Source organism: Muntiacus reevesi, chromosome 2 (assembly GCF_963930625.1).
Source record: "Muntiacus reevesi chromosome 2, mMunRee1.1, whole genome shotgun sequence".
Lineage (NCBI taxonomy): Eukaryota > Metazoa > Chordata > Mammalia > Artiodactyla > Cervidae > Muntiacus > Muntiacus reevesi.
This window is the reverse complement of record NC_089250.1, coordinates 189,039,559-189,067,475: the sequence shown is the minus strand read 5'-3', so window position 1 is coordinate 189,067,475 and position 27,917 is coordinate 189,039,559. Positions and strand designations below refer to the sequence as shown.

General features: G+C 45.6%; 1 protein-coding gene and 1 long non-coding RNA gene across 2 annotated transcripts in view; one reads left to right on the top strand and one right to left on the bottom strand.

Annotated features, from left to right (window-relative positions):
- LOC136158481 (uncharacterized) overlaps window positions 1–980 on the top strand; it is a 166,414-nt gene extending 165,434 nt beyond the window's left edge. Inside the window, exon 66 of the mRNA XM_065920298.1 lies at window positions 872–980. Coding sequence (XP_065776370.1) covers window positions 872–876 — 5 coding nt within the window. The 3' untranslated portion in view covers window positions 877–980. The remainder of the gene's footprint in view (window positions 1–871) is intronic.
- On the bottom strand, window positions 182–26,829 carry LOC136158482 (uncharacterized). The gene is made up of 3 exons (XR_010661346.1): window positions 26,478–26,829; window positions 24,465–24,805; window positions 182–302 (listed from the first exon to the last, which is right to left on the bottom strand). It is a non-coding gene; the product is annotated as an uncharacterized lncRNA (long non-coding RNA).
- Window positions 26,830–27,917: the final 1,088 nt, after the last annotated feature.

Genomic DNA, 27,917 nt, shown 5'->3' with positions numbered 1-27,917 from the left:
AAGACTCTGCATTCCCAATGCAGGGGGGCCCGGATTCAATCCCTGGCCAGGAAACTACATCCTGCATGCTGCAACTAAAAATTCTGTGTACTGCAACCAAGATCACAGATCCAGTGTGCTGCAACTAAGACTCGGCACAGTCAAATTAATAAATATTTTTAAAAAATTTTTACAAACTCACCTGCTGATGGTGCCTTGCCCAGAGAGGTGCAGAGGATCTGCCTGGGTCTATGACCCCTAAGTTGAAGAGGTCCCTGCTTCAGAGTGAACTGGAGATCCAAGGGGTAAGGCTGTGGCTCCTTCTGAAAGTGCAGAGAAGTCATCCAGAGGTCACCGAGTGTTTCAGAAACATCTGAATATTCCTGCTACTCCCAGGACCTGGATACCCTCTCTCCATCAGGATTCAGCTCCTGAACTCCCCCTTCACCAATCGACTAGATAGCTTAGTCATGTCTGACTCTCTGCGACACCCTGAACTGTAGCCCACCAGGCTCTGCTGTCCATGGGATTCTTCAGGCAAGAATACTGGAGTGGGTTCCCTTCTCCAGGAGATCTTCCTGACCCAGGAATTGAACCTGCATCTCCTGCATTGTAGGCAGATTCTTTTACCCCCTTACCCACCAACTTTGAGTACATCATCTGTACTCCCAAAGCATCAGGTGCAGGGGTCCAGTCCTCTCCTAGGCTGGGAACCATCTGCCCATTAAAAGGGAAAGATACCCTTTTAATGGGCCACTTGAGGCCTGACCCTGCTGGGCCTGCAGTGTGCCAAGGACTGTAACAAGAACCCCCAGCTTGATTCCAGGAAACAGGGAGTTCCCTGTCCTCTGGGTCCACAAAGCCTTATACTTCCCTCCTCTTTTCTCTGCAGTTTGAGATTCTGCCTGAGCCAGCACCAGGCTTGCCAAAGATCTGAGACTCCCTCTCCCTCTGCCACAATCCCATCTCATCCAGCAAGGTCAAGATTCTTGTGTGGGGTAGAATGATGAACACGAAATACCAGGAAGTCAGAGAAGATCAGGACTGAGATGGATCCAGGAAAGAAGGGCTGTTAGTGATTTTGAAATACTTCTGGGGGCGATGGAGCCCACACTGGTCTGGATAATTCTCCATCTCCCTCAACACCTGCCCTGTGATCCAGCAGACAGCCTGGCCCGCTGGATCCTGCTCTGGAGAGGCAGGGGACGCCACTTCGGAACTGTTCTTGCCTGCGCTATTGCTTCACTTGCCCGGCTGCTATTTCTGAAGCCTCTGCTGTATGAGTCAGGCTGCCCCGCGTCTTCCTAGCTTGGGATCGGCTTCCCCTGAGGCATGAGGTTCCTTGAGGGGAACGGATGGTCCCAAGTCCCTTAATCAAAGCCTGGTTGGGTGCTTCCCTCTTGGCATAGATCCTGATTCTATGGCTGAATGTTCCAGGGGACCGGTTTCTACAGACCTGTGCTCTGAGCATTCAGCCCCCAAGGGTACAGCCTGCAGAGTTGTTCTCTTTCTTTGGGAGAAGGCGTTTCCCTTGAAAAAATAAAGCTGGCAGAATCCAAGCACACGTGTATTAGATTGGTGGGGTCATCTGTTCCACTGGAGGGATGGGGTGGAGGGGGAGGCGTGGGGGGCTGTGAAACCTGCTCACCAGCAGGGGGCCCCCAGGACCCTCTCTACCCGGAATCAAGAGTCCAGAGCAGTGGGTGAGCTCTCAGCCAGAAGGCTTGGGGCTACCAGAAAGCCAGATGCCAGTTCTCAGCTGTCCTTGGCCTCCCCACACAGAATCCTCGGCACACAGCAGGTGCTCAGTGCAGTTTAGAAAGAGGAACTCGAGAGGGTTTTAGACTTGCCAGAAGTGAATGCAAATGGGGGATCTGGTCCTGCTCATTCCCACCCTCTGGAGGGAGTGCTGTGTTGCCATGGTTATTACAACCAGAAGACCCCAGAGTCCAAGCTCTGCTCTTCAAAACACGTTTGCTCTTCTGACTTTATAATAACCTGATGAGGTGTGGGGAGAAGGCAATGGCACCCCACTCCAGTGTTCTTGCCTGGAGAATCCCAGGGATGGGGGAGCCTGGTGGGCTGCCGTCTATGGGGTTGCACAGAGTCGGACACGACTGAAGCGACTTAGCAGCAGCAGCAGCAGAGGTGTGGATGATCCCTGAGTACCAGACGCAGCAGCGGCAGCAGGCTCAGAGAGCTGAGGGGATGTACCCAAGGTCACACGACTAGCAGACAGCCAGGCTGGCACTGAGCTGGGCCCATCTGCCCCTAAGCCTGCCCAACCACAACCACCTGCTTTCCACTTCACGGTGGCCTTGTACCATCTATAGGCATACCTCATTTCATTGCACTTTGCAGAGACTGCGTTTTGGGGGTTTGGGAGGGTTGTTTATATTTTAAAATGGAAGGCTTGCGGCAGCCCTGTGTTGAGGAAATCTGTCAGTGCCATTTTCCTCCGAGCATCGCTCACTTGGTATCTCTGTCACATTTGGTAATTCTCACAACATTTCAGGCTTTTTCATTATTATTATGTGTTACGGTGATCTGTGATGTTACTACTACAACTAGCATTTTTTTTTTAGCAACAATTCAGATATGCACACTGTTTTTTTTAGAAACAATGGTATTGCACACTCAATAGACTACAGTATAAACATAACTATTATAAGCAGTGGAAAACCAAAATGTTCCTGTGACTCACTTTATGTCAGTGGTCTGGAACTGAACCCAGACATCACCGAGGTGTGCCGTAGTCTGATCTTTACGAAAGAGTCAAATGAACTTCAGCTGTATCCCAAGCCATAATGTGGAATGCTTGTTCATTTTTTCCTGCTGCTGCTGCCAAGTTGCTTCAGTTGTGTCCGACTCTGTGTGACCCCATAGACAGCAGCCCACCAGGCTCCGCCATTCCTGGGATTCTCCAGGCAAGAACACTGGAGTGGGTTGCCATTTCCTTGTCCAATGCATGAAAGTGAAAAGTGAAAGTGAAGTCGCTCAGTCGTGTCCGACTCTTTGCGACCCCATGGACTACAGCCTACCAGGCTCCTCCGTCCATGGGATTTTCCAGGTAAGAGTACTGGAGTGGGGTGCCACTGCCTTCTCATTTTTTCCTAATAGGTGTCAAAACAGGGACTTCACCTGTGGTCCAGTGGCTAGGACTCCACCCTCCCAATGCAGGGACCTGGGTTCAATCCCCCTGGTCAGAGAACTAGGTCCCACATGCCACAACCAAGATTCTGCACGCATCCTAAAGATCTCACATGCTGCAATGAAGATTGAAGATCCTGTGTGCCCCAACTAAGACCCGGTGCAGTCAAATGAAAAATATTTTTAAAAAGTATTATAAATACAAGAAAAATAATAGGCATCAAAATGACCCAAAAGCCGTCTCATGCCTGAGCAGAAATGCACCCACTGAAGTGCTGTGTTGGGCCTTGGAACTCAGCCCTGGAGGAGGAGGGAAGGGGGCAATGGAAGGCAAACCTCTGGAATGCAGGGGCCTGAGGAGACTGGAGATGGCTGCGCCCACACTTTGCAACCACCTGTAGGTTTCTCTAAATCTGTGCAATGGCTCAGGGATTTCCAGCCCAGAAAGGAAACTGCAGAAAGACTTGCCAGCCTGCCTCCCTGCTCTGACCCTCACATACTGACCAGGAACCTAGCAGTGGACTGGGGACATTGGGGGCCCCAGGACAGAGCACAGTTCCTCCTCCTCCAGGCTGACTCAACATCAACACTTGGCAATTTGTAGTGTGTGGGAATGTGCATGCACATGTGTTGCATTTAGAAAAATAGGGAAGGATTCCATTAAAAATTACCTATAAATAGCCCATGAGCCACAACTATGGAGCTTGTGCTTTAAAGCCTGGAAGCCACAACTACTGAAGCCCACGCGCACTAAATCCTGTGCTCCACAAGAGAAGCCAAGGCAATGAGAACCCTGCGCATCACAAGCAGAGAAAAACAAAAAGCCCATGCAGCCACAAAAACCTAGCAAAGCCAAAAATAAATTAAAAAAAATTTTTTTTAATACCTATAAATGTTCATACCTACAGCCAACTAAGAGTAGGTTCAGGTAAATTCCTTTGAAATTGACTCTCCATGAGATAATCTGGTAAAAGGTCAGAGAAGGCAATTCAAAAGTAGAAAAATAGAACTGATGAGTACACATTAGGCGGAACATTTAATGATACTGGAATCCAAATGTGAATGAGAATCATCATCATAACCTAATTTATTACATTATAAAATAGATACATAAATAATAATGCCCAGAACTGGTGAGGCTGTCAGTAAAACCCCTCCCGCTCAAATTCTGTAAAGAGTGGTTTCAGTTATGAACAACCTCAGTAGCAGGTTTTGAAAGTCTTAAAACCATTCTTTCCTTTGACCTAATAAGCCCACTCCTGGGCCTTTATCCAAAACGAGGGAGTGAAAGGAGAAAATGATTCCAAAAGATTTCAAAATAATTTTATTACTCAGGATAATAAAAATTAAAGACAGCCAACAGGGAAATTATTTTTTTAACTTGTAGTTTATTGCAAACACTATCTTGAACTCATTTGTCAAAAAGTTCAGCATCAGGCAATGTCTTAACATAAAAAAGAATTAGCTTCCAAGTAAAGCGGAAGAGTGCATAAAAATCTGTAATAATAATGACTGCATATGGACAAAAGCTGGTAAGGAATAGAAGAAAATGGGAACTCCATATAGGAAGGGCATGACACACAGCTGGTTATTTTTTAAAAAGTTAATTTGATTACTTTTCTTTAAAAATTATCTTTATAATTATTATGCTTTTTTGTCCCTGAGAGTTTTTAAAAGTTAAAAGGGAAGAAAGGAAGAAGATAGAAAGCAACCCAAGTGTCCATCAATGAATAAACAGATTTTAAAAGTGGTCTCTCCTTAACATTACAAGATTAGAAACCAACTACAAGGAAAAAAAAAACTGTTAAAAAAAAAAAACCACAAACACACGGAGGGTAAACAAAATGCTATGAAATTACCAATGGATCACTAAAGATATCAAAGAGGAGATCAAAAAATACTTAGAGACAAATGAATATATGATGATTCAAAATCTGTGGGACACAGCAAAGCAGTTCTAAGAGGGAAGTTTATAGCAGTCAATCTTACCTCAGGAAACTAGAAAAATCCCAAACAACCTACCCTTACACCAAAAGCAACTAAAGAAGAACAAACAAAACTCAAAGTTAGCAGAACAAAAGAAATTAATAAAGATCAGAGCAGAAATAAATGAACTAGGGTTGAAGAAAGCAATAGAAAAGATCAATGAAACCAAATGCTGGTTCTTTGACAAGATAAACAAAATTGATAAACCATTAGCTAGACTCATCAAGGGGAAAAAAAGGACAGAGCTCAAATCAATAAAATTTAAAATGAAAAAGGAGAAGTTACAACAGACACCACAGAAATACAAAAGATCATGAGAGAAAAATAAAAAGGACAACTTAGAGGAAATGGGACAAATTCTTAGGAAGGTGTATACAATCTTCCAAAATGAACCAGGAATAAATAGAAAATATGAACAGACCAAAAAAACAAGCAAAAGGATCGCTGGAGGTTCAGACGGTAAAGAATCTGCCTGCAATGCAGGATACCTACGTTTGAGCCCTGGGTTGGGAAGATCCTCTGGAGAAGGGAATAGCAGCCCACTCCAGTATTCTTACCTGGAGAATTCCATGAACCAAGGAAGCCTGGTGGGCTGAAGTCCATGGGGTCACAAAGAGTCAGACACAACTGAGCAACTAACACAATCACAAGCCCTGAAATTGAAACTGTGATTTTAAAATTCCCAACAAACAAAAGTCTAGGATGGCTTCACAGGCGAGTCCTATCAGACGTTTAGAGGAGAGCCTATCCTTCTGACACACACATCCTTCTGAAACGATTTCCAGAAACTGCAGATGAAAGGACACTCCCAAACTCATTCTACAAGGTCCTGATACCAAAACCAAAGATATCACACAGAAAATTACATGCCAACATCACTGATGAACATAGTTGCAAAAATCCTCAACAAAATACAGCAAACTGAATCCAACAACACATTAAAAGGATCATACACCATGATCAAGTGGGATTTATCCAGGGATGCAAGGATTTTTCTTTTTTAATTTTATACTGGAGTACAGATGATTGATACTGTTGTGATAGTTTCAAGTGGCCAGGAGAGGGACTCAGCCATACATATACATGTATCCATTCCCTCCTCAAACTACCCCCTATTCAGGCTGCCACATAATATTGAGCAGAGTTCCCTTATATGCAGAATCCACAAAGAAACCCATTGGAAAAGACCCTGATGCTGGGAGGGATTGGGGGCAGGAGGAGAAGGGGATGACAGAGGATGAGATGGCTGGATGGCATCACCAACACGATGGGCATGAGTTTGAGTAAACTCTGGGAGTTGGTGATGGACAGGGAGGCCTGGCATGCTGCGATTCATGGGGTCGCAAAGAGTCGGACATGATTGAGCGACTGAACTGAACAAAGAAACCATATCAATGAACTTATTTATAAAATAGAAACAGACTCATAGACATAGAGAATGAACTTATGGTTACCAGGAGAAAGGATGGGGGAAGGGATGGTTAGGAAGTTTGGGATTGACATGCAAGGATTTTTCAGTATCTCCAAATCAATCAGTGTGATTCATCACATTAACAAATTGAAAAATAAAAGCCATACGATCATCTCAATAGATGCTTTTGACAAAATTCAACACCCACTTATGATAAAAAAATACTCTCCAGAAAGTGGGCATAAAGAGAACCTCTCTCAACATAATGAAGGCCATACATGACAAATGCACAGCTAATATCATACTCAATAGTGAAAAACTGAAAGCATCTCCTCTAAGATCAGGAATAGGACAAAGGATATTCATTCTCACCACTTTTATTCAACATAGTTTTGGAAGTCCTAGCCACAGCAATCAGAGAAGAAAAAGAAACCAAAGGAATCCAGATAGGAAAAGAAGTAAAACTACCACTGTCTGCAGATGACATGATACTATACACAGAAAATCCTAAAGATGCTACCAGAAAACTACTAGAGCTCAATGAATTTGATAAAGTCACAAGGTATAAAGTTAACACACAGAAATACTCTTGCATTTCTATACATTTACAATATGAAAGATCAGGAATTCAGGAAACTATCTCATTTATCACTACAACAGAAAGAATAAAGTACCTAGGAATAAACCTACTTAAGGAGGCAAAAGACCTGTACTGGTAACACGGTAAAGATACTCATGAAAAAAGTTACAGACAACACAAAGAGATATACCATATTCTTGGATTGAAATAATCAATATTGTGAAAATGATTACAGTACCCAAAGCAATCTACAGGTTGAATCCAATCACTATCAAATTACCAACAGAATTTATCACAGAATTAGAACAAAAAATTTTTACAATTTGTGTGGAAACATGAAAGACCCCGAATAGCCCAAGAATCTTGAGAAGGAAAAACAGGGACTTTCCTGTGGTCCAGTGGTTAAGACTCAATATGTCCACTGCAGGGGGCCTGGGTTTGATCCCTGGTTTGGGAACTAAGGTCCTGTCCGCCATGGCCAGAAACAAAAGACGACAACAAACAGAGCTGGAAAAACCAGGCTCTGTCACTTCAGACTATCCTACAAAGCTACAGTAATCAAAGCAGCATGGCGTTGGCACAAAAACAGAAATATAGATGAATGGAACAGGATAGAAGCCCAGAGACAAGTCCATGCACCTATGGTCACCTAATCTATAGCAAAGGAGGTAAGAATATACAGTGGAGAAAAAACAGTCTCTTCAATAAGTGGTTCTGGGAAAGCTGGACAGCTACATGTAATAGAACGAAATTAGAACACTCCCTAGCATCATACACAAAGATAAACTCAAAATGGATTAAAGATCCAGATGTAAAGCTGGACATTATAAAACTCTTAGAGGAACATAGGCAGAACACTCTTTGACACAAAATCACAGATCTTTTTTGATCCACCTCCAAGAGTAATGAAAAAACAAAAATAAACAAATGGGACTGGATTAAACTTAAAAGCTTTAGCACAGCGAAGGAAACCATAAACAAAACAAAAAGACAACTTACAGAATGGGATAAAATATTTGCAAATGAAGTGACCAATAAGGGGTTAAATCTCCAAAATATACAAACAGCTCATGCAGCTCAGTATAAAAAAAAAACCAAAAACCCAATAAAAAACATAGGCAGAAGGTCTAAATAGACATTGCTCCAAAGAAGACATACAGATAGCAAGAAATACCAAAAAGCACATGAAAAGATGTTCAACACTGCTAATTATTAGAGAAATGCAAATCAAAACTACAATGAAGTACCACCTCAGGGACTGGTCAGGATGACCATCATCAAAAAGTCTACCAAAAATAAATACTGGAGAGGATATGGAGAAAAGGGAATCCTCCTACACTGTTGGTGGGAATCTAAATCGGTATACCCACTAGGGAGAACAGTATAGAGGTTCCTCAAAAAACTAAAAATAGAGCTATCATATGATCCTGAAATCCCACTCCCGGGCATATATCTAGAGAAAACCAAAATACATGCACCCCAATGTTCAGTCCAGCACTTATTTAACAATAGCCAAGATATGGAAGCAACCTAAATGTCCATCAACAGATGAATGGATAAAGATGTGGTATATTACTGAATATTACTCAGGCATGAAAAAGAATGAAATAATGCTATTTACAGCAACATGGATGGACCTAGAAATTATCATACTAAGTGAAATCAGAAAGATAAACACAAATACCATATGATATCACTTATATACAGAATCTAAAAAGGATACAAATGAACTTATTTACAAAACAGACTCACAGAGTTGAAAAACAAACTTTGGTTACCAAAAGGTAAAGTTGGTTGGGCAGGGATAAATTAGGAGGCTGGGATTAACATATATTCACTGTGTGTGTATATGTGTGTGCGCACATGCATACTCAGGCATATCTGACTCTTTGTGACCCTGTAACCTGCAAGGCTCCTCCATCCATGTGCTTCTCCAGGCAAGAACGCTGGAGTAGGTTACCATTTCCTCCTCCAGGGGATCTTCCTGACTGAGGGATCAAATCAGCATCTCCTGCATTGATAGGTGGATTCTTTATCTCTGAGCCACCTGGGAAGCCCATATATTCTCTACTATATATAAAATAGGTAATCAATAAGATCTACTGTATATCACAGGGAACTCTACTCAACACTGTAATAATCTAGAAGGGAAAATAATCTGAAAACAGAATAGACATACATACACGTAAAACTGAATCACTCTGCTGCACACCCAAAACTCACACAGCTGCCTTCAGCTCCAAACAGCCATTGTACTTAAGCGGCATATTTTGGGGTGGCACGTTTGCTCCCCTTCACCACCATCAGTCCCCTTCTTGCCGTCTGTTGGGGTTATGACCACATTAAAGGATGGCCATTGATTAAGGGTGAGTCTGAGTTTTACAACAGAAGTGGAGTAGAAAAAGCAGTTCATGTCGACCCTTGTCAAAGTGAGGAGGAGAGCTGACCCACTCAACCCACATCTTAGGAAAAACTGAGTCAGCTTTTATTACCTAATCTCACTTCTCAATTATTTTGAAGATGGGGAAGGAGTGGGTGGAAATGAGGTCAAGCTGAAGCACTCTGGTCTGTAAACTTGGAATTCAGCTGCCAGAGAGGAGCAGGATCCCTGGTTGTCCAATAAAGGATGCTTTCCAGTGAGTTCCCGCCGACTCAGGATGTCTGGGAAGTGATGGGTGTCTTAGTTTATTTCTCCCTGGAAGCATGTATGCATTCTCCGAAAGTCAAAGTTCTCACAAATTGATAAACAAACAGAAAAATGACAACCTTAAGTCAGTCCAGGGGGACTGGAGGGAAGAGGGGTAGAGTTGATCAAGATGAAAAGGGGACTGCCAAGGTTGACTATGTAAACAACACTCAAGAGGAGATGGATATTATCTAAGGGAAAAAAAGGTGTGCATGTTCAGTCATGTTCAGCTCTTTGCAACCCCATGGACAGTAGTCTGTCAGGCCCCTCTGTCTATGGAATTTTCCAGACAAGAATACTAGAGCAGGGTACCATTTCCTTCTCTGGGGTGTCTTCCTGACCCAGGGGTCGAACCCTCATCTCTGGTGTCTCCTGCATTGGCAGGTGGGTTATTTACCACTGGTACCACCTGGGAAGATACCAACAAGCACCAAGGGAGAAAATATTTAACTAGACCGGAAGAAACTGAGCAAGTTGTTAGAAAAGATCCCAGCATCCCCCAAGCCCCCATGGTGGGAGTGGGGAGAAGGGACCCTGACCTCAGGCAGGGATGGTTTCCCAGGTGAAATCAGCCAGCTTAAATGCTAACTTCCATGATCTGTAAACTGCTCCAGTGCCTAGAAGAAGAAGAAATACTTCCAAATTCTTTATCAGGAATCTGTAGAGGCCAAAAACCAACCACTATAGCACAACAAAGGAAAACCACAGGCCAACCTCACTTATGTGTAAAAAAAAAAAAAAAAAAAAAAATCAATGCAAAACTCCAAAATAAAATATTAGCAAATAAAACCCACAAAAGCATTGAAAGGGAAAAGTCACCAGAAACAAGTGAGACTTGTATGATATAACAAGGAAGGTTTGATATTAGGAGATGTTTTAATTCACTTTACATTAATATATTAAAGAAGAAAAATCATGATCTGTAATAGTCATTAAAAGCCATTTGACAGCATTTATCATTTACTAACAAAAGCTTTTATCAAATTAGAAAAGGCATTCTTCTAATTTGAGGTATCTAATTAAGGTATCATTAGCATGATAAAATTATACACACAGACACATGCACCGAGCCCCCAAATCAGACTCATCTGTAATGACTGGAAGCAACAGAAGTCTCCATGAGACTCTGGAACAAAAGAATGCCCTGCACCATTGCTTTGTATGAGGTTTCTAGCTGATGAAAGTAGGCAAGAGAGAAAAAGAAGCCATTTAAGAAGAAAGAAAGAGGTCAAATAATTATGTTTACTCTGGAAAAATTCAAGGGAGGCAACCAGAAAAGGTGGCAGGCAGTGAGAGATTTCTCTAGGGGGTCAGACACAGAAGTAACCTACCAAAACACCTAGCCTTCCTATGCATAAACAGCACATGGAAAAGTTAGAAGAAAATATTCCACTTACAAGAATAACCCCCCAATAAATCTCCCACACAATAAGTGCACAAAGATGTATACAACCTATGTGAAGAACTCTATAAAAGCTGGGAGGGAGGTAAAACACTTCAAATGCAAAGAAAGCTGTGCTGCATATGTTCCAATTTAGAAAGATTCAACACTAAAGAGATATAACTATCAATACCAAGTGTTACGGAATGGTGGGATTGGAACCCTCATACATGCTGGAGGGAATGTAAGATGGTGTGGCCACCCTAAGAAACTTAACAATTTCTTAAAAAGTTAAAAATATGTTTACCATATGGTTCAACAGTTCCACTCCTAGGTATCTTACCCCAGAGAAATGAAAACATACACTTAGACAAAGACAGTGCACAAAGCCCCATCAGCTATTCAATGAATGAACAAACTGTGCTATGTCTATACTATGGAACTTGCTCAGTTGCTCAGTCTTGTCCGACTCTTTGCGACCCCACAGACTGGAGCCACCAGGCTCCTTTGTCCAGGGGTTCTCCAGGCAAGAATACTGGAGTGGGTTGCCATTTCCTTCTCCAAGGGATCTTCCCGACCCAGGGATCGAACCCAAGTCTCCCGCATTGCAGGTGGATTCTTTACCATCTGAGCCGATGCACATAAAAGGAACAGAGATGAATCTCAAAAACATTATGCTAAGGGAAAGACAGATGCAAAAGACCACATATTGTATGATTCCATTCATATGAGATGTCCAGAAAAGGGAACTAGACAGAAAGAACACAAAGGTTGGTTGCTGCATGGACCTGGTGGGGGGGCGTGGAGCAGGAACAGGAAGTGGCTGCCGATTGGCACAGAAAAATCGTGGGTGATAGAAAGTGTCTCACATACGTAAAGTTGGCGGCACAACTCTAAATTCACTAGACGTCATTGGAATGTACACTTAAAATGAGCGATTTTTATTGCATAAAAAAATTAAGCCAGTAGGACCTCCCTGGTTGGTACAGTGGAGAAGAATCTGCCTGCCGATGAAAGGGACATGGGTTCAGTCCCTGGTCAGGGAAGAGTCTACATGCTGCAGAGCAGTGAAGCCTGTGCGCCACAACTGCTGAGCCCACCGCAGCAACGACCGGCCGAGCGCCGAGAGGCTGTGCTCGGCAACTCAGAGAAGCCACCGCGCTGAGACGCCCTGGCTCTTAAAAGAATAGCCCCCACTCACTGCAACTTGGGAAAGCCTGTGTGCAGCAGCAAAGACTCAGCACAGCCAAAAATAAACAATACATTTAAAAAATAAAAAAGCCACTGAAAAGTAACTTCTCAAAAAAAAAAAATCAAAAAAATTAACTTCATAAGTTTAACACAGAATAATGTGATCTCAATAAAAATACCCAACAGGGATATACGTGCATGTCCATGTATATGTTTGTGCATATTTTTAAAACTAGACAAGCTGATTCTAAAGTTGATGAAACTTTAAACAATAGCCAGAAATTTTCAGAAAAGAACAGTGAAGAAAAACTAACCCTAATACATATTAAATCAGATTACACTATAGTAATTAAAACAATTTCATACCAACAAATATACATGTATGTACATTTATACATATGTATGACAAATCAATGGCATGGAAGAAAATACCAAATACACATAATACATTCAAGAATTTATTATACAACTAAAGACTTCAAAGCCAGAGGTGGGGTGGGCACTCTCTAGTTATTGGCATTAGAACAACTGGGTGAAAATGAAAGTGAAAGTGAAGTCATGTCCTACTCATTGCAACCCCGTGGATTGTAGCCTGCCCAGGCTCCTGCGTCCATGGGATTCTCCAGGCAAGAATACTGGAGTGGTTTGCCATTTCCTTCTCCAGGGGATCTTCCCGACCCAGGGATCAAACCCAGGTCTCCCGCATTGCAGGCAGACGCTTTAACCTCTGAGCTACCAGGGAAGCACCCTCTGTGTTATTTCTTCCACCAAAAATGAATTCTGAATAGAAGATTTAAACATAAAAAGTTAAATAGTAGTAGTACTAGAAGAAATTTTTCTCTTGTTAGGAAAGCCCTTTCTGAGCATGACTCAAAACCCAGAAGTCCCATTTATACACAATCTAATAAAAAGTTTTTAAAAGTCTGCAGGGCCAGCCCCAAAGGATCATCCTCCCCTGTCATATGCGTGTGTGCTCAGTCATGTCTGACTCTTTGCGACCCCATGGACGGTAGCCCTCCAGGCTCCTCTGTCCCTGGGATTCTCCAGTCAAGAATACTGGAGTGGGTTGCCATGCCCTCCTCCAGGATTGAACCCATGTCTGTTACGTGTCCTGTATTGTAAGCGGATTCTTTACCCACTCAGCCTCCTGGGAAGCCCTCCCCCATCATAAACAACTCTAAAACTAAGCAGAATATACAAAACAATTGCTTGCAGGAATTGGGCCGTGCAGCATAGAGCTGCAATCCTTAAGAGAAGGGAAGTTCTTGAGATGAAATCTCACCACAGCTTTCTTTGGAAAGGAGCACTTTTCAAACTGCTGAGTGAGATGCATAGCTTACATAGAAAGCAGCAGTCTTGCTAACTGGAGGAAAGGGAGATCAGAGTTCAAGGGTGCTAGGATATTTTGGACTTGTGTGACAAGGCACAGGAGGGGAAGAAGTCACACAGAAATCTGCAAGGAGGATCCTTAGATCCTTGGTCAAATCCTAAACTGCGTGGGCACACCATGAGACCCTGAGAGGTGCAATGGAAAACCCATTCTAACCAAGCTAAAAACCAAGTCTTAATAGGGTCAAAGGTGATCAGCCAGCCAGTGATTTAACTATCTGGTAAGGACAAAAACTCAATATTCTTTAGAGAAATATATGGAATTTTTTACATGATATCCGCAAAGCTCAGCATACAATTCAAATTACTAGCTCTGTGAAATAGGAGCACACTGTTAATAAAAGTAGATCCATGCATGACCCAGATGTTGGAATTAGCAGATATATATAAAGGTGTGCTAGGATTTTAAAAGGTGTTAAAGAATCTAGAGGTAAAACAAGACAATGGGTCAAAATTACAAAAGAGAAAATGGAAACTCAGGGAACCAAACAGAAGTTTTAGAACTGAAATATAAAATTCTTGGAAATGAAAAACCCACTGAATGGATTTAATAGCAGACTAGACACAACCCAAAAAAAATCAGTGACTAAAGACTGGTCAGTAGTAATTATCCAAATGGAAGCACAGAAATAAACAAGAATTAAAAATAAAAATCACAAGAGAAAAGAGAAAGAAAGAAAGAATGGACTCTAAGAAATGTAAGTGGAGTCCTAAAAGGAGAAGAAAGAGAGAAAACAGGGCAGAAGAATATCTTAAGGGAGAGAGTTGTTCAGTCGCTCAGTCGTGTCTGACCCTTTGCCACCCCAGGACTGCAGCATGCCCGGCTTCCCTGTCTTCCACCATCTCCTGGAGCTTGCTCAAATTCACGTACATTGAGTCAGGATGCCATCCACCAGGCTTCCCTGTTGGCTCAGACAGTAAAGAATTTGCCTGCAATGCAGGAGACCCAGGTTCTATCCCTGGGTCTGCAAGATCCCCTAGAGAAGGAAATGGCTACTCACACCAACATTTTGGTGCTTCTCGGGTAGCTCAAACGATAAGAGACAACAGACAGTAATTTATTAAAGTTGACTAACGATCTCAAAAGAGATTCAAGGAGTTTAGCAAACCCCAAACAGGATTAATACAAAGGAGACCACACCAAGGCACATGAAACTAATGGAAATTAAAGAAAAAGAGAAAATATCAAAAGCAGCTAAAGGATGAATAAATTACATTCATGGGAATAACAGCAATATTCAGATGAATATAACAGCAACAACAGATGAATTCATTAGAAACAGTAATAGCCAGAAGAAAATGGAATGACACTATCAATTGAACATTTTATATCCAACATCATCATTTGTCAAAATGAAGGCAAAATAAAGAAAATTTCACGCAAAGATGAGAGAACTTGTCACCACCACATCCTTGGTCCAAGAGATATTAAAGAAGTTGTTCAGGGGCTTCCCTGGTGGTCCAGTGGCTAAGACTCCATGTTCCCAATGCAGGGGCCCAGGTTAGATCCCAGGGCAAGTAGAGCATCCCAGAGGGTCCCATCTGAGTCACCAGGACCTGAAGGGGAGAAAACTATAATTTCCCCCCCATCCTTCTGAGTTCCTGGCTGAGACCTCTGTAATAAAAGGCAGAGGCATCTCCTTGGTGGTCCAGTGGTGAAGAATCTGTCTTGCAATGTAGATGCAGGTTTGATCCCTGGTTGGGGAACTAAGATCCCACATGCCTCAGGGCAACTAAGCCCAAGTGCTGCAACTAAGATCCGATGCAGCCAAATAAATAAATATTGTTTTTAAAGACAGATTAACAACAGAAAAATGAATAGACGTTTACTAACATATCCACCTCATGTAAACTTGGGAGATACTCAGTGGGAGAATGAGTTAACACTCAAAGTGGCCTGAGTCACCGGCTTAAATACTATTCTCAACTAAAGACAAAAGAAAGATGTGATGAAATCAGTTGTGGCGAGGTTACCGGCATAATTAACAAGGGGAAGAGAGGGAGACACCTTTACAAATAGAGATTTCCTTTAAAAATGCCAACTCCCCTTACAAAAGGGTAACTTCTGCTCTGCTTTTAAAGCTTCTCATGTATTTGCCATTATCTCAAAATAATCTTATGTCAAAGAAACATTATTTCGGGGTGACATATTCTGTTACCCTTCACTACTTTTGGGGCTTCCCTGGTGGCTCAGATGGTGAAGACTCTGCCTGCAGTGCAGGAGACGCTGGCTAGATCCCTGGGTGGGGAAGATCCCCTGGAGAAGGGAACGGCACCCCAGTATTCTTGCCTGGAGAATTCCATGAACAGAGGAGCCTGGTGGGATACAGTCCATGGGGTCGAAAAGAGTCAGGCACAACTGAGTGAGTAACACCTTCAGTATTTTTGGATGGAATAATTAAAAACTAACAACTAGGCCTTTTTTTAAAAAAATGAGGAATACCAAATATTATACTATCTTTCCCTCAACTTCCAGGTAAATGTTTCTATTTCCTAGGAGCCAGGCCCAACTCTGAGATTCTTGCAGTTTCACTAGGTTTTAGGAGTCCCTTTTCCCAGAAACTAGAAACAACAAACTGCCCATTGACTGAAGAATAGACAAACAAAATACGGTCTCTCCATATGCAATGGAATATGATTCAATCAATAAAAAGGGATGAAATACTGAAACATGCTACAACAATTATGGCCTATGAAAACATTATGCTAAGTGAAAGAAGTGTAAAAATTAAAACAGAAACCTCATTTAAAATGGAGTCAGGAGCCCAGACGGGGAGTTCTTATGTCCCACGACTAAACGTCAATTCGAGACCCAATAGAAGGAGATGTACTTTACATCTCTATGGTACTATTTGCTACCCTAGCAGGAGAAGGAAGCTTTTCTCCGCACCTAGCAACTGCCCAGCCAATGAGAGACTATCATAATTCAGTCAATGAAAAGCCACTATACTTCAAACTTGCAGTTTCCTCCAATGGACTCTCTGTTCATAACACCTTCTCTCAACTCTCCTATCTCCTCTTTCAAAGAACTTACCTCTCTTTTGTTCCATATATTTGCCTGTGGTTTGTCATAGATGGCATGTCCTGAATTGCCATTCTTTGCTATTCCCAAATAAACCTATCTTCCTGGTAAAAATAATTGGCTGTTTTATTGTTTTAGGGCAACGGAAGCCAGACACAAAGTGCCACGTGTTATATAATTCTGCATACATGAGATGTCCAGCATAGATCAACTGGAAGGGACAGAAAGGAGACTCGTGGTTGTCAGGCATGAGGAGGATGGCGGGATTGGCGGGGGGTGGGTGGGGGGTGATGGGTATGGAGTCTCTTTCGGGGGTGATGAAAGTGCTCGGAATCACTGGTGTTGGTTGTACAACCTTGTGAATACACCAACCACCACTGGATTGTACACTTTAAACATAAACTTCATAGTCTGTGAATTATATCTCAATTCTTGTAGAAAGACGTAGGAGAAGGAAAGCGCTGAAAATGATACTTAAGTTTCATAATAAAACAAGGGATTTTCAAAAAAAGAAAGAAAGAAAGAAAAGGAAAAGAAATCTCTTTGAGTTTCTGCACACTTTCTTCGTCTCCTCATCCATCCACCCAGAGAATTTTGTGTCTGTTTCACCCAGTAAAAGGCCTGTGTCTGCCTTTTAATTTGGAGCCTTGGAGCCTGGCAGGTAAATCAGAAATGGGACCCAAGAAAAAGGAGAGGCATCCCAAAGCCCCTCTGGGATCTCAACCTCCCACACTCCATGAGTCACTTGACCGAGTAACAGCCTTCCTTCCTGTTTATCATCTGGGAGAAAAAATAAAATGGCACTTTTCTTTTTCCGCCAACAATTTATATAAACCGACTTTGCAAACAATCGTTTCCTTAGCAACCTCTGACCCATTCTCTTCAGACGAATTCTCTCCAGTTGGACTGTCCTTTTTCAGCCAATCTAAGTTTATCTTGAAATCTCACTTAAAAACAGAAAAGTGGGGGTTTTCACAAATGGACAAAGCATCACCAGGAATGCCCAGGGCTGAGGGCTGAAGGCCAAAGAAACAAGAAGTAATGTTTTAGTTTATCTTTCTATGCCCACTGTGTAAGTTCTGACAGTGATGATTTGCTTTCAAAGTTCATCAATTTGGCATCTGATGGCAGTAAAATAAAAAAAAAAACCAATGAAATACCAAAAAACCAAAATGCACAATCCAAAATCACAAACAGGACAAATTAGGAGGAAAAAATTGTTTTTGGAAAATGTTGATTTGGAGAGCGACAACTGTAACGCATTGCTCCCTGACTTTACTTTGAACCCCGGGACAGATGATCAGACCAGGGACCTCCCTTTCTAGAGGAAAGACGCTGCCTGGAGCCCTGCGCCCTGTCTGTCACCGCGTGGCACACACAGCCCACCTCTCAGCTCTGCTCGTCTCACCAGGCTTCCCCAACCAACAGAAGGGCTGTGGTCACTCGCCCGAAGGGTGTGCGTTCTGATTCAGTCACTAAGTCGTGTCCGACTCTTTGGTAGCCACCAGGCTCCTCTGTCCATGGGATTCTCCAGGCAAGAATACTGGAGTGGGCTGCCATGCCCTCCTCCAGGGGATCTTCCCAATCCAGGGATTGAACCTGTGTCTCTTATGTCTCTTGCATTGGTAGGTGGGTTCTTTACCACTAGCACCACCTGGGAAGCCCCCTAGGGCCAAGTAGAGTGACCACGTTCATTCATGTACTGTGGATCAGCTGCCTGCCCTGTGCTCTCCTCCTCCAGACCAGGGCCGGCTTCACGAGCAAGCAAAGCATACAGCCAGGGCCCTGTGCTCAGACGGCCACCCCCCACCCTTCCCTGCGTGCTCTGTGTCGCCGTCTTGAATCTTAATTTTTGAATGAGGGGCCCTGCGTTTTCATTTTATACTGGGACCCCCACTTTATGTAGCAGGTCCTGCTAGAGAGTCCTTTAATGCAGATGCTCAGGCGACTGGCACAGGTCAGAGTTAACACAAAACAAGGGACTGGCCAGCCGTGGAGCCCCTCCCAGCAAGGAGACCCATCCCTGCCTCTAGATTCAACTGACTCGGAGCCCCCTCCTATCGGAGCCTTAAACAGCTGGGTAACTGACCCCCAAAACTATTTTGAGATCCGCTTCTGCAAGAGCAGATCCGTTTCACATAACTGTGGCATTAACAGTAACAAGAGGCGGGGAAAAACAAGGGACTTCCCTGGCTGTCCAGTGGCTATGACTCTGTGATCCCAACTGCAGGAGGCATGGGTTCCCTCCCTGGGCTGGGAATTAAGATTTTGCAAGGCCGCGTGGTACATCCAAAAATAAAACAGCAAGAGGGGCCAGTGCCAAAGGACCAGGACCTGTTGCGCGTGTTCTGTGTTAAAAACTCCTGGGCGCACAGGACCCAGTCTGCCCTTACTGTGTTACTCGGAGGGGTCTGTCCTGAGCAGAACAAGACCTGACCAACCCCCTTCGCGGTGATGGGGCACCTCCCGGGGTGTACAGAGGCCGTGTCCGCAGGGTGACCGGCAGCACCAGGCAGCTGGTCAGCTGTGCCTCAGTGGCCCTGGTGGCTCAAACCCACAACTCAGCCCAGTCACCACCCTGGGCTCCGGCCATTCCCTGCTGTGCGCCAGGATCTGAAAGGCCCTTCCTTTCCCGCGAAGCCTCTTCTGGGGTTTCGGGAAGGAAGTGAAGACAGAGAGAGGAAACCGCAAACCCTTATAACTCTAATAGTAGCGCCAACTTTTGGTCCATGGCCCTCTCCTGGGGACACACTGGGGCGGTTGGTTCAGAAGACGAGGGGGTGGGGGGCTGCACCTGCTACATTTCATCCTGAAACCCCCCCCCGGGGGGATGGGAGGGTGTCATTCTCCCATCTGATAAGCCACACTGTATCCGCTCTGCAAGAGGAGGCCCAGGCACTGAGAGAGGCTGGCGAAGGCAGGACAGGGACACGCCGGGTCTCTCTGACCTGGGGCCAGTCGTTTCTGCAGCGCTCGGACCAGAGGGGCCGCAGTGCCCATTTGGGCTGTGTGCCACTCTGCTGACGCAGGCTCCCCTCTCCAGGACACTGGCAGGGCCACGGCCGAGCCAGATCATCAGTCCCTGGGAACACTGTCTTACAGAGAAACCCAATGGGGAAGTGACGGTGGGACCATCACCTTCTGCATCTCTGAAAAGCCAAGTGCTGTGCTTACAATCAAAGAGCCTCAGGGGCTTCTCAGCTCAGAGAGGACTTAACAGTTGGCAGTTTCCTTTTCCCGTTTGGGTCCCAAACTCTGCCTCCAGAATTTTCAAAGTGTTAGTCACTCAGTCGTGTCCGACTCTTTGTGACCCCGTGGACTTTAGCCCACCAGGCTCCTCTGTCCATGTGATTCTCCAGGCAAGAAGATTGGAGTGGGTTGCCATGTCCTTCTCCAGGGGATCTTGCCAACCCAGAGATTGAACCCAGGTCTTCTGCATTGCAGGAAGACCCTTTACCGACCGAGCCACTGGGGAAATCCAAAGGCTAACTTTAAAGCCAGAATGAACCCCTACTCTCTGCTATGCCCGACACCGGCCTCTTGGAGCCTGCCTGGAATGCTGGGGACCCACTGGCTCTCTTGTCCCCTAGGCCGAGCTGGCAATAGCCGCAGGACCCTCAGACGCTAGCATGAGAACTTTGCCTGCTTCGTCATTGTGATAACCACCCTGGGAGCCGATTACTCCCTGCTTAAACCTTCTGGGAACACTTACGGCCTGAGCACTGCAGAAAGGATTAAGGCAACAGAGAAGAGGCATGTTTTTCCAATTAGTTATAAACCACCCATGTTGGAACATTTGCAAAATCGGCCGCTCTCTTCCACATTATCCAAGATACCTTCTTTCTTTCTCATTAGTATGTTCACAAGCTTTTTAAGCTGACTTGGTACTCAAGGCCCATAACCATGAAATAGACAGGATGCTCATGGCAAAATGCCTACACCAGAATACCAAGGCCCAAAATCTCATCTTCTGTGAGCCAGGCAAGGAGGGAAGAGATGGAAATCAACCTCTACCTACAAGCATTCCCCACCTCAGGCAAGTAACACCCTCCAGTGAGTGCAGTTACCTTTGTTTTAGATTTGGATATACATTTTACTACACATATACGTTTTTGAAGAAGATTTCCCCGGCTGACATTTCTCACCCCCTGCCAAGTCTGGTCTAGCCTGCCAAGGAGAGGAGACCAAGATCCCAAGCTATGAGCTCATTCTCCTTAAAGGGCCTTGTTGGAAAGGCAGGGAATGTGGGGAAAGCAGGGGAAACGCCATTCTCACGCCTACAAAGTGGGTCTTGCAATGGGCAGGGCAGCTCTGAGAGCAGGAAGTGAGAACAGCTGGAAAGGTGTGTGATCATGGCCAGAGTGTCAGTGTCAGATACAGGCCACCTGGTGAGCTAACGAAGTCAGTCTGACTCCGGTTTTGCAGGTGAGAAAACAGGCCAGAAGAGGTTGAGGGTCCCAGGCCACACACCCCTTGAGCGGTGGTGGAGCTGGGCTCTGAAACCATATGGGGGAACCGCTGACTGAAACTGCCTGCCCTGGCCAGGCCCCCTAGTGACCATGGGCGTGAGTTACCTTGGGAGGTCCTGGTAAGGAATGCAGAACAAGCTACCACCAACCAGAAGAATTCGAGAAAGGTCACAAGGAGAGAGGAGACGCAAGTCCGTATGTCCTGCCAACCTCCCGGAATCCTTCTCGGCTGAGTGAAGAACATGCTACCAGGATGGACCCTGAGTCAGAGTGATTGGCCAGAGACAACCTGGACACTAACCCAACTTCCATAAAACGCGAGACGGCGAGCCACGTGGGAGAGCAGTTCTCCTGGGTTCCCTGGCCCTCCTGCTCTCTGCCCGGGGTGCCCCTTCCCAATAAAATCTCTTGCTTTGCCAGGACATGTGTCTTCTTGGACAATTCATTCCCAAGTGTTAGACAAGAGCCCACTCTCAGGCCCTGGAAGGGGGTCCCCCTTCCTGCCACAAAACCATGTTGTCTGTCTTTAGAACCTGCTTTAGCCCTTAAGCTGTTGCATTTGGAGGGTCCTTGTGATGGACAGAATTCTAAAGATGCCCAATCCCAAGAAGCCCACCCTTGGTGTGTGCACATCTTCTAGTCATCCAATCCAGTGCTAATCTAGGTGTGGCTGTGAAGGGAATCTGGAGAGGTAATTAAAGTCTCAGATCAGTTGACCTTGAGATGGATGGACCTGACCTTAGCATACGAGCCCTTTAAAGTGGAGCCACGAGGACAAATGAGGAGATCGGACTGGAAGCACAAGAAGAGTCTGACACTGTTTGGGGCTTGAAGGATGGAGGAGGATGCATGGCAAAGGATGAGGCTGGCCCAGGAGCTAAGAGCAGGCCTGGACTCACAGCTAGGAAGGAGATGGGGATCTCATTCCTGCAAACACAAGGAACTGGGTTCTGCCAACAACCTGAGTGAGCTTGGAAATGGCTTCTTCTCACAGCCTCCTGAAAAGACCTCAGCCAGGTGATCTGGTGGCTAAGACTCCATGCTCCCAACACAGGGGGCCCTGGTTTGATTCCTGGTCAGAGAACCAGATTCTGTGCTAAGTCCCTCAGTCGTGTCTGAATCTTTGTGACCCTATAGACTGTAGCCTGCCAGGCTCCTCTGTCCATGGGGATTCTCCAGGCAAGAATACTGGAGTGGGTTGCCATGTCCTCCTCTAGGGGATCTTCACAATCCAGGGATTGAACCTGTGTCTCTTACATCTCCTGCATTGTAGGAGGATTCTTTACCCACTCAGTCACCTAGGAAGCCCAACAAGATCCCACATGCTGCAACTAAGACTCAGCACAGCCAAATAAATAAATATTTAAAAAGAAAAAAAAAGTACCTCAGCCAGCCGACACCCTGACTTCAGCCAGTGAAGCCTTGGGCAGAAAACCAACCTTGCCGAGTCAGACAAGCTGCTGAGTTTCTTAGGAGCCACTACACTCCTTGCCCTGTGGTCTGAGCGCCAGTCCCGGCTGCCACAGCCGCCAAAGACTCCACGTCCTCAGTGCCTCTCTGGGCCTCTGAGCTGCCCCTTCCAGCTTCCACGGGCCCTGAGAAGCACCGTTCTTCTCGGCCAGAACCAGGGAAGTGGGGTGAGAAGAGGGCTGCCCTTGAAACTAGAAGATGCTGTACAAGTCTTGAGTCTCTCGGGGGCTTCACCTGCTTTAAACGCTGACCTCAGGGCAAGACAGACAGCCTACACCTGTGCCGCCCAAGGCTGACTGAAGCCATTGGCCGCAGACGGCTGTTTAAATTCAAATGCATGAAAATTAAGCAGAATTAAAAATTCAGTTGGGTGAGTTGGCTTGCCGGATAAAAATAGAGGCTGCCCAGTTAAATTTGAATGTCAGACAAATAGATCATTTTTTAGTAAAACTGAGCCCCAAATACTGCATGGGATATATTTACACTAAAAGAAGTTTTAGTTTCTCAAATTTAATTGGGCAGCCTTTTCTTTTTTTAAACTAATTATGTCAGAAGTTTTAGATCTACAGGAAAATCATGACAACAGAGCAGAGTTCCTACATACTTCACAGCCTCCCTTATCACCTCTTACATTTATATGCTACATTTACTGCAATTAGTGCACCACTGTTAATGTTATTATTAACTAAAGTGCATAGTCTGTTCAGACCTTAGTTTTTTCCAAGTGTCTTTTTCCCACTGTTCCACAATCCCATGATCCCCTGTTACCCTGAGTCATCACGCCTCCTTAGGTTTCCCCCCCAGATTTAAATAGCCACACGTGGTGTTGCTTGTCCGGGCCATGACGATTTCTCAAGCTTTTCTTGTTTTTTTGATGACCTGGACAATTTTGAAAAACGCTTTGTAGAATGCCCCTCAATTGGGATATATCTGATGTTTTTCTCATGAGTTATACTAGGGGTTATGGGCTTGGGGGAGGAAGGCCACAGAGGTTAAGTGCAGAGCTCAACGCAGAGCTAGGGCACGTGCTTTGGGGTTTTTTTTGGTGGGGGCGGGGGGGGGGGTTGTTGCTGCATCTTGCAGTGTGTGGGGATCTTAGTTCTCCAACCAGGGATGGAACCCATGCCCCCTGCAACAGAAGCATGGAATCCTAACACTGGACCACCAGGGAAGTCCCAAAGAGCACATGCTTTCAAAGTGACTTACAACAGCTGATGCTGACCTTGCCTACCTGGTTGAGGTGTGTTTATCAGGTTTCCCCACCTTCTATACCCTCCCCCTTTCCATGGCGTCCTGATGCCAAGGGCATCACGCACCGCCCATGCTTGAGGAGTGGGAGGCGTCCTGTACTTTTATTTATTAAATTTGGCAGCCCTATCCAGGGCACCCGGTACATGTCAAGCGCTCCACAGCTACCGGAGGCTAGTGTCTACCACAGCAGACGGCACTGAGTCCAAGCACGCAGGCTGTCCAAACACAGGTCGTTCACATACCACCCCCACTACTGTTCACTTAACATTTTCCTTTAAATAAGCTCACTTTAAAAAAAAAAGATGCATGCTCCAGAGCCTGCTGGTGGCAACTACTGAGCTGCATGCTAGAGCCCATGCTCCACAACAGAAGCCACTGCAATGAGAAGCCCCCGCTCGCTGCAACTAGAGAAGAACCTGCATTGTGCTGCAATGAAGACCTGGCACAGCCAAAACTTAAAAAAAAATCTTTTTTTAAAAAGGAAACCGGATATCAGTACCTGAGATTCCGTTAGTGGCAGCCCAGCACCGAGGACGCCCCAGGACATCCAAGAACACCTGGAGGGGGTCCGGCCCGGTTCTTCTCCGTTGGTTTTTTCCATCCTCTGTTTCTCCTCGTCCTCAGGGAAGCGGGAGGGTGCGTGGCCCCCTTGGCTCTGGTCCTGTGAGCTTCGGAGTTCTTCACTTGGCTTCCTCTGGCCAAGGCCCAGTTCCTCCGGATGTCAGGATACCCATCCGAGGAGGCAAAGGGCCCAGTGGTCAACCAGTGCCAGGGTAGCTCTGACTTCCACCAAGGACCTCCAGGCCCGGAAGCTGGAGATCTGCAGCTGCTGCGCTGCACCTGTTTGGTTACAAGACTCACCTGGAGAGCTTTCTAAAGCTATTTTCCTGAGCCCCGGCCACGTGGATTCAAATGAAAGATGTGGGTAGACCAACATTCACAGCAGCACCATTTACAATAGCCAAGACATGGAAGCAACCTAAATGTCCACTGACAGATGAATGGGAAAAGATATCATGTGTATACATATATATATTACTCAGCCATAAAAAAGAATGAAATAATGCCATTTGCAGCAACATGGATAAACCTAGAGATGATCATGTTAAGTGAAGGAAGTCAGAAAGAGAAAGAAAAATATCAGATGACATCACTTACATGTGGAATCTGAAATATGAACCTATCTATGAAAAAGACTGTTAGAGAACAGACTTGTTGTTGCCAAGAGGAGAGTAGGGGACGGATGGATTGGGAGTTGGGGATAGGCAGACGCAAACTATTAGATGCAGAATGGATCAATAACCAGGTCCCACTGTATATACGGAACTAGATTCAGTGTTCCGTGATAAACCTGATGGAAAAGGTTGTATTTGTGTATAACCTGAGTCACTTTGCTGTAGAGCAGAAATTAACACATGTAAATCAACTATGCTTCGACTAAGTAAATAAATGAACCATGATGATGCGGGTGGAGACGATGTTAGAAGCAGCCCCCTGGGGCTGATCATCAGCCATTTCAGACAGTCTCCAGAGGCTGCCTTGACGAGGCCCGGGCTGGGCGGCTCTCTGGGAAAGTCGGCCCTGAAGGCCCCAGGGCAAGGCAGGGCACTCCCTGTTTGCTGCAACTCCTTTTCCTCTTCCCTTTATGTGGAAGGGAAGCTTAGTATTTTACTTCCAGGTGCTAGAGCCTCATTGTTCCTTCTTTCTTCTTCTGTATCTTTCTTGCATATCACATCTCTGGTCCCTGGGATCAGGCCCAGAGCTAGACTGCCTCCCCTCTGGTTTGCACCCATTGTATTTGGGGGAGATTAACTTGTTTGTTGGGATCCACGGGCTCACAGATCGAGAGGAATCGCTCTCAGGATGTATTCCACCCAGACCCGTCCCCCCCACCCCCACCAACCAGACCCAGATGATTTAGATAATGACATTTAGCTGAGAGGTAAGACTGAGTTGTGCCATCTAAGGGATGGGGCTTTCCAGGTGGTGCTCATGGTAAAGAACCTGCCTGCCAATGTAGGAGACATAAGAGATGAAAGTTCAATCCCTGGGTTGGGAAGATCCCCTTGAGGAGGGCATGGCAACCCATTCCAGTATTCTTGCCTGGAGAACCCCGTGGACAGAGGAGTCTGGTGTACTACAGTCCATAGCGTCGCCAAGAGTCTGACATTACTGAAATGACTTAACCTGCATGCACGTAAATGGGATGAGAACTTTGGGGGCCTTGGAACCAGGTGAGTGTATTTTGGATTTGGGACGACCTGTATCTGTAGGGGGCAGAGAGCACTGGATTGACTGAAGGCCTTGCGCCAAAGGTGTCCACATCCTAGTCCCTAGAACCTGTAAATATGTTACCTTACACGGCAAAGGAGACTTTGTAGGTGTGATTAGAAACGGGGAGATTACCTAGTGAGCCTAATCTAGTCACAGGAGTCCTTAAGAGCCGGGAAATTTCTTGGTAAGAAGGAGCAATGAGGGCGAGGGAGAGACAACCACGTGACTTTTCACATACCTTCTCAGGAAGCGCTTATTGACAGACCAGTGAAGCGAACATTTTCTTGAGCACCTGGATTCTCTAACGGCCATGCAGACAAGCAGCTTCACCTCTCCGACCCCAAACTCTCCTTTTCTACAGATGACAGAAAAAAGGCTCCAGTGGTGAAGCGACTCACCTAAGGTCACCCTGTAAATAAACGGCAGGGCTGAGGTTCAGAAGTGGGACCGCGGGAACCCATCTGGTTGCCAAACCCTAGGCTGCTCCCATCTCCCGCTGCTGTTAGGGCTTGGCCCTAGTGGGCGAAACTCCCCGAGGTGGAAAGTTGAGAAGCTTCTCACCGCCCCGCTTGTTCCCTTGCTTCCTTCCCTGGCTTTCCTTTCTGGTCGCTGGCTGGCAGCCCGTTTCTGATGGGACAGGGCAGTTCTGTCCGAGACGTACCATCAGGGGGCGCCAGCACCCAAGTGTGAAGACCCAGCGGCCCCAGAGGGTCTGATTTTCTCAGAATGGTCCTGGTCCCCTCCCCCACTGAGAGCCACGGCCACCCAACTGGCCGGTCTCGGCCACAGCCTGCTGGCCACATGTCCTTGGGCAGACAGCTCCATCTCCTCGGCAGCAGTTTTCCCAGAGGAGTCGCAGCGGCGGGGGCGCTGACACAGTGAAATGAAATAACAACAGGGGGAAAGCTCCCTGGCTCCTAACCCTTGCTTGAATTTGCATTCTTTATCAGGAGATGTTTAATGGTTCTCGCAGGACTATCATTTCAGATTCTGCCCAAACCACATGACTCTTTTATTTTGACTCAGCTGTCTCTCTCCTCTTCCTCCAGCCTTTTATGTTTTCACCAAGTCTTCCCTATTTGTACTTCAGAAGGCTCTCCAACGTTCTGGCGGGCGCCCGCGGGCTGATTATAAACTACGCGAGCCGGTTTGATTCAAGAGGCAGCCTGCAAGTGGGCTCCTTGCATGTGTGGAGCTCTTGAGGGCTGAGTGTCAATTCAGGAACACAGTGTCTTTGCATGTCCTATTTCCTCCGTCTTCTACCTGAAAAACAAGCCTTTCACAGAACACACACTGACTGCCCGTGTGTGTTGTGCATGGACAGATGGATATCTAAGACACAGTCACATCACTGGAGGCCCCTTTGATGGGGATAGAGATACTAAGAGAACTTTTGGAGCAATTTCTGTGCCTGTCTGTAGGTCTGTGCGGGGAAGGGGCTTCTATTCGGGTTCCCGTGATCTTCTTGGGTCTCATCCACTCTACAGACTGGTCTCCAAGCCCAAAGTCAGACAGGCTAGGGCAGGACCGGGACTGCCCAGGTGTGGCTAAACCCCTCTCTCTCTCAGCAGGCAGGGACCCCCAAAAGTGATCCTTTGCACTGGCTCCAAGATGTCTGCTAAATGTAGGTCACTATGGCCGAAGATGCGTGTTTCCCTCTCGATGTGACCCACAGGGG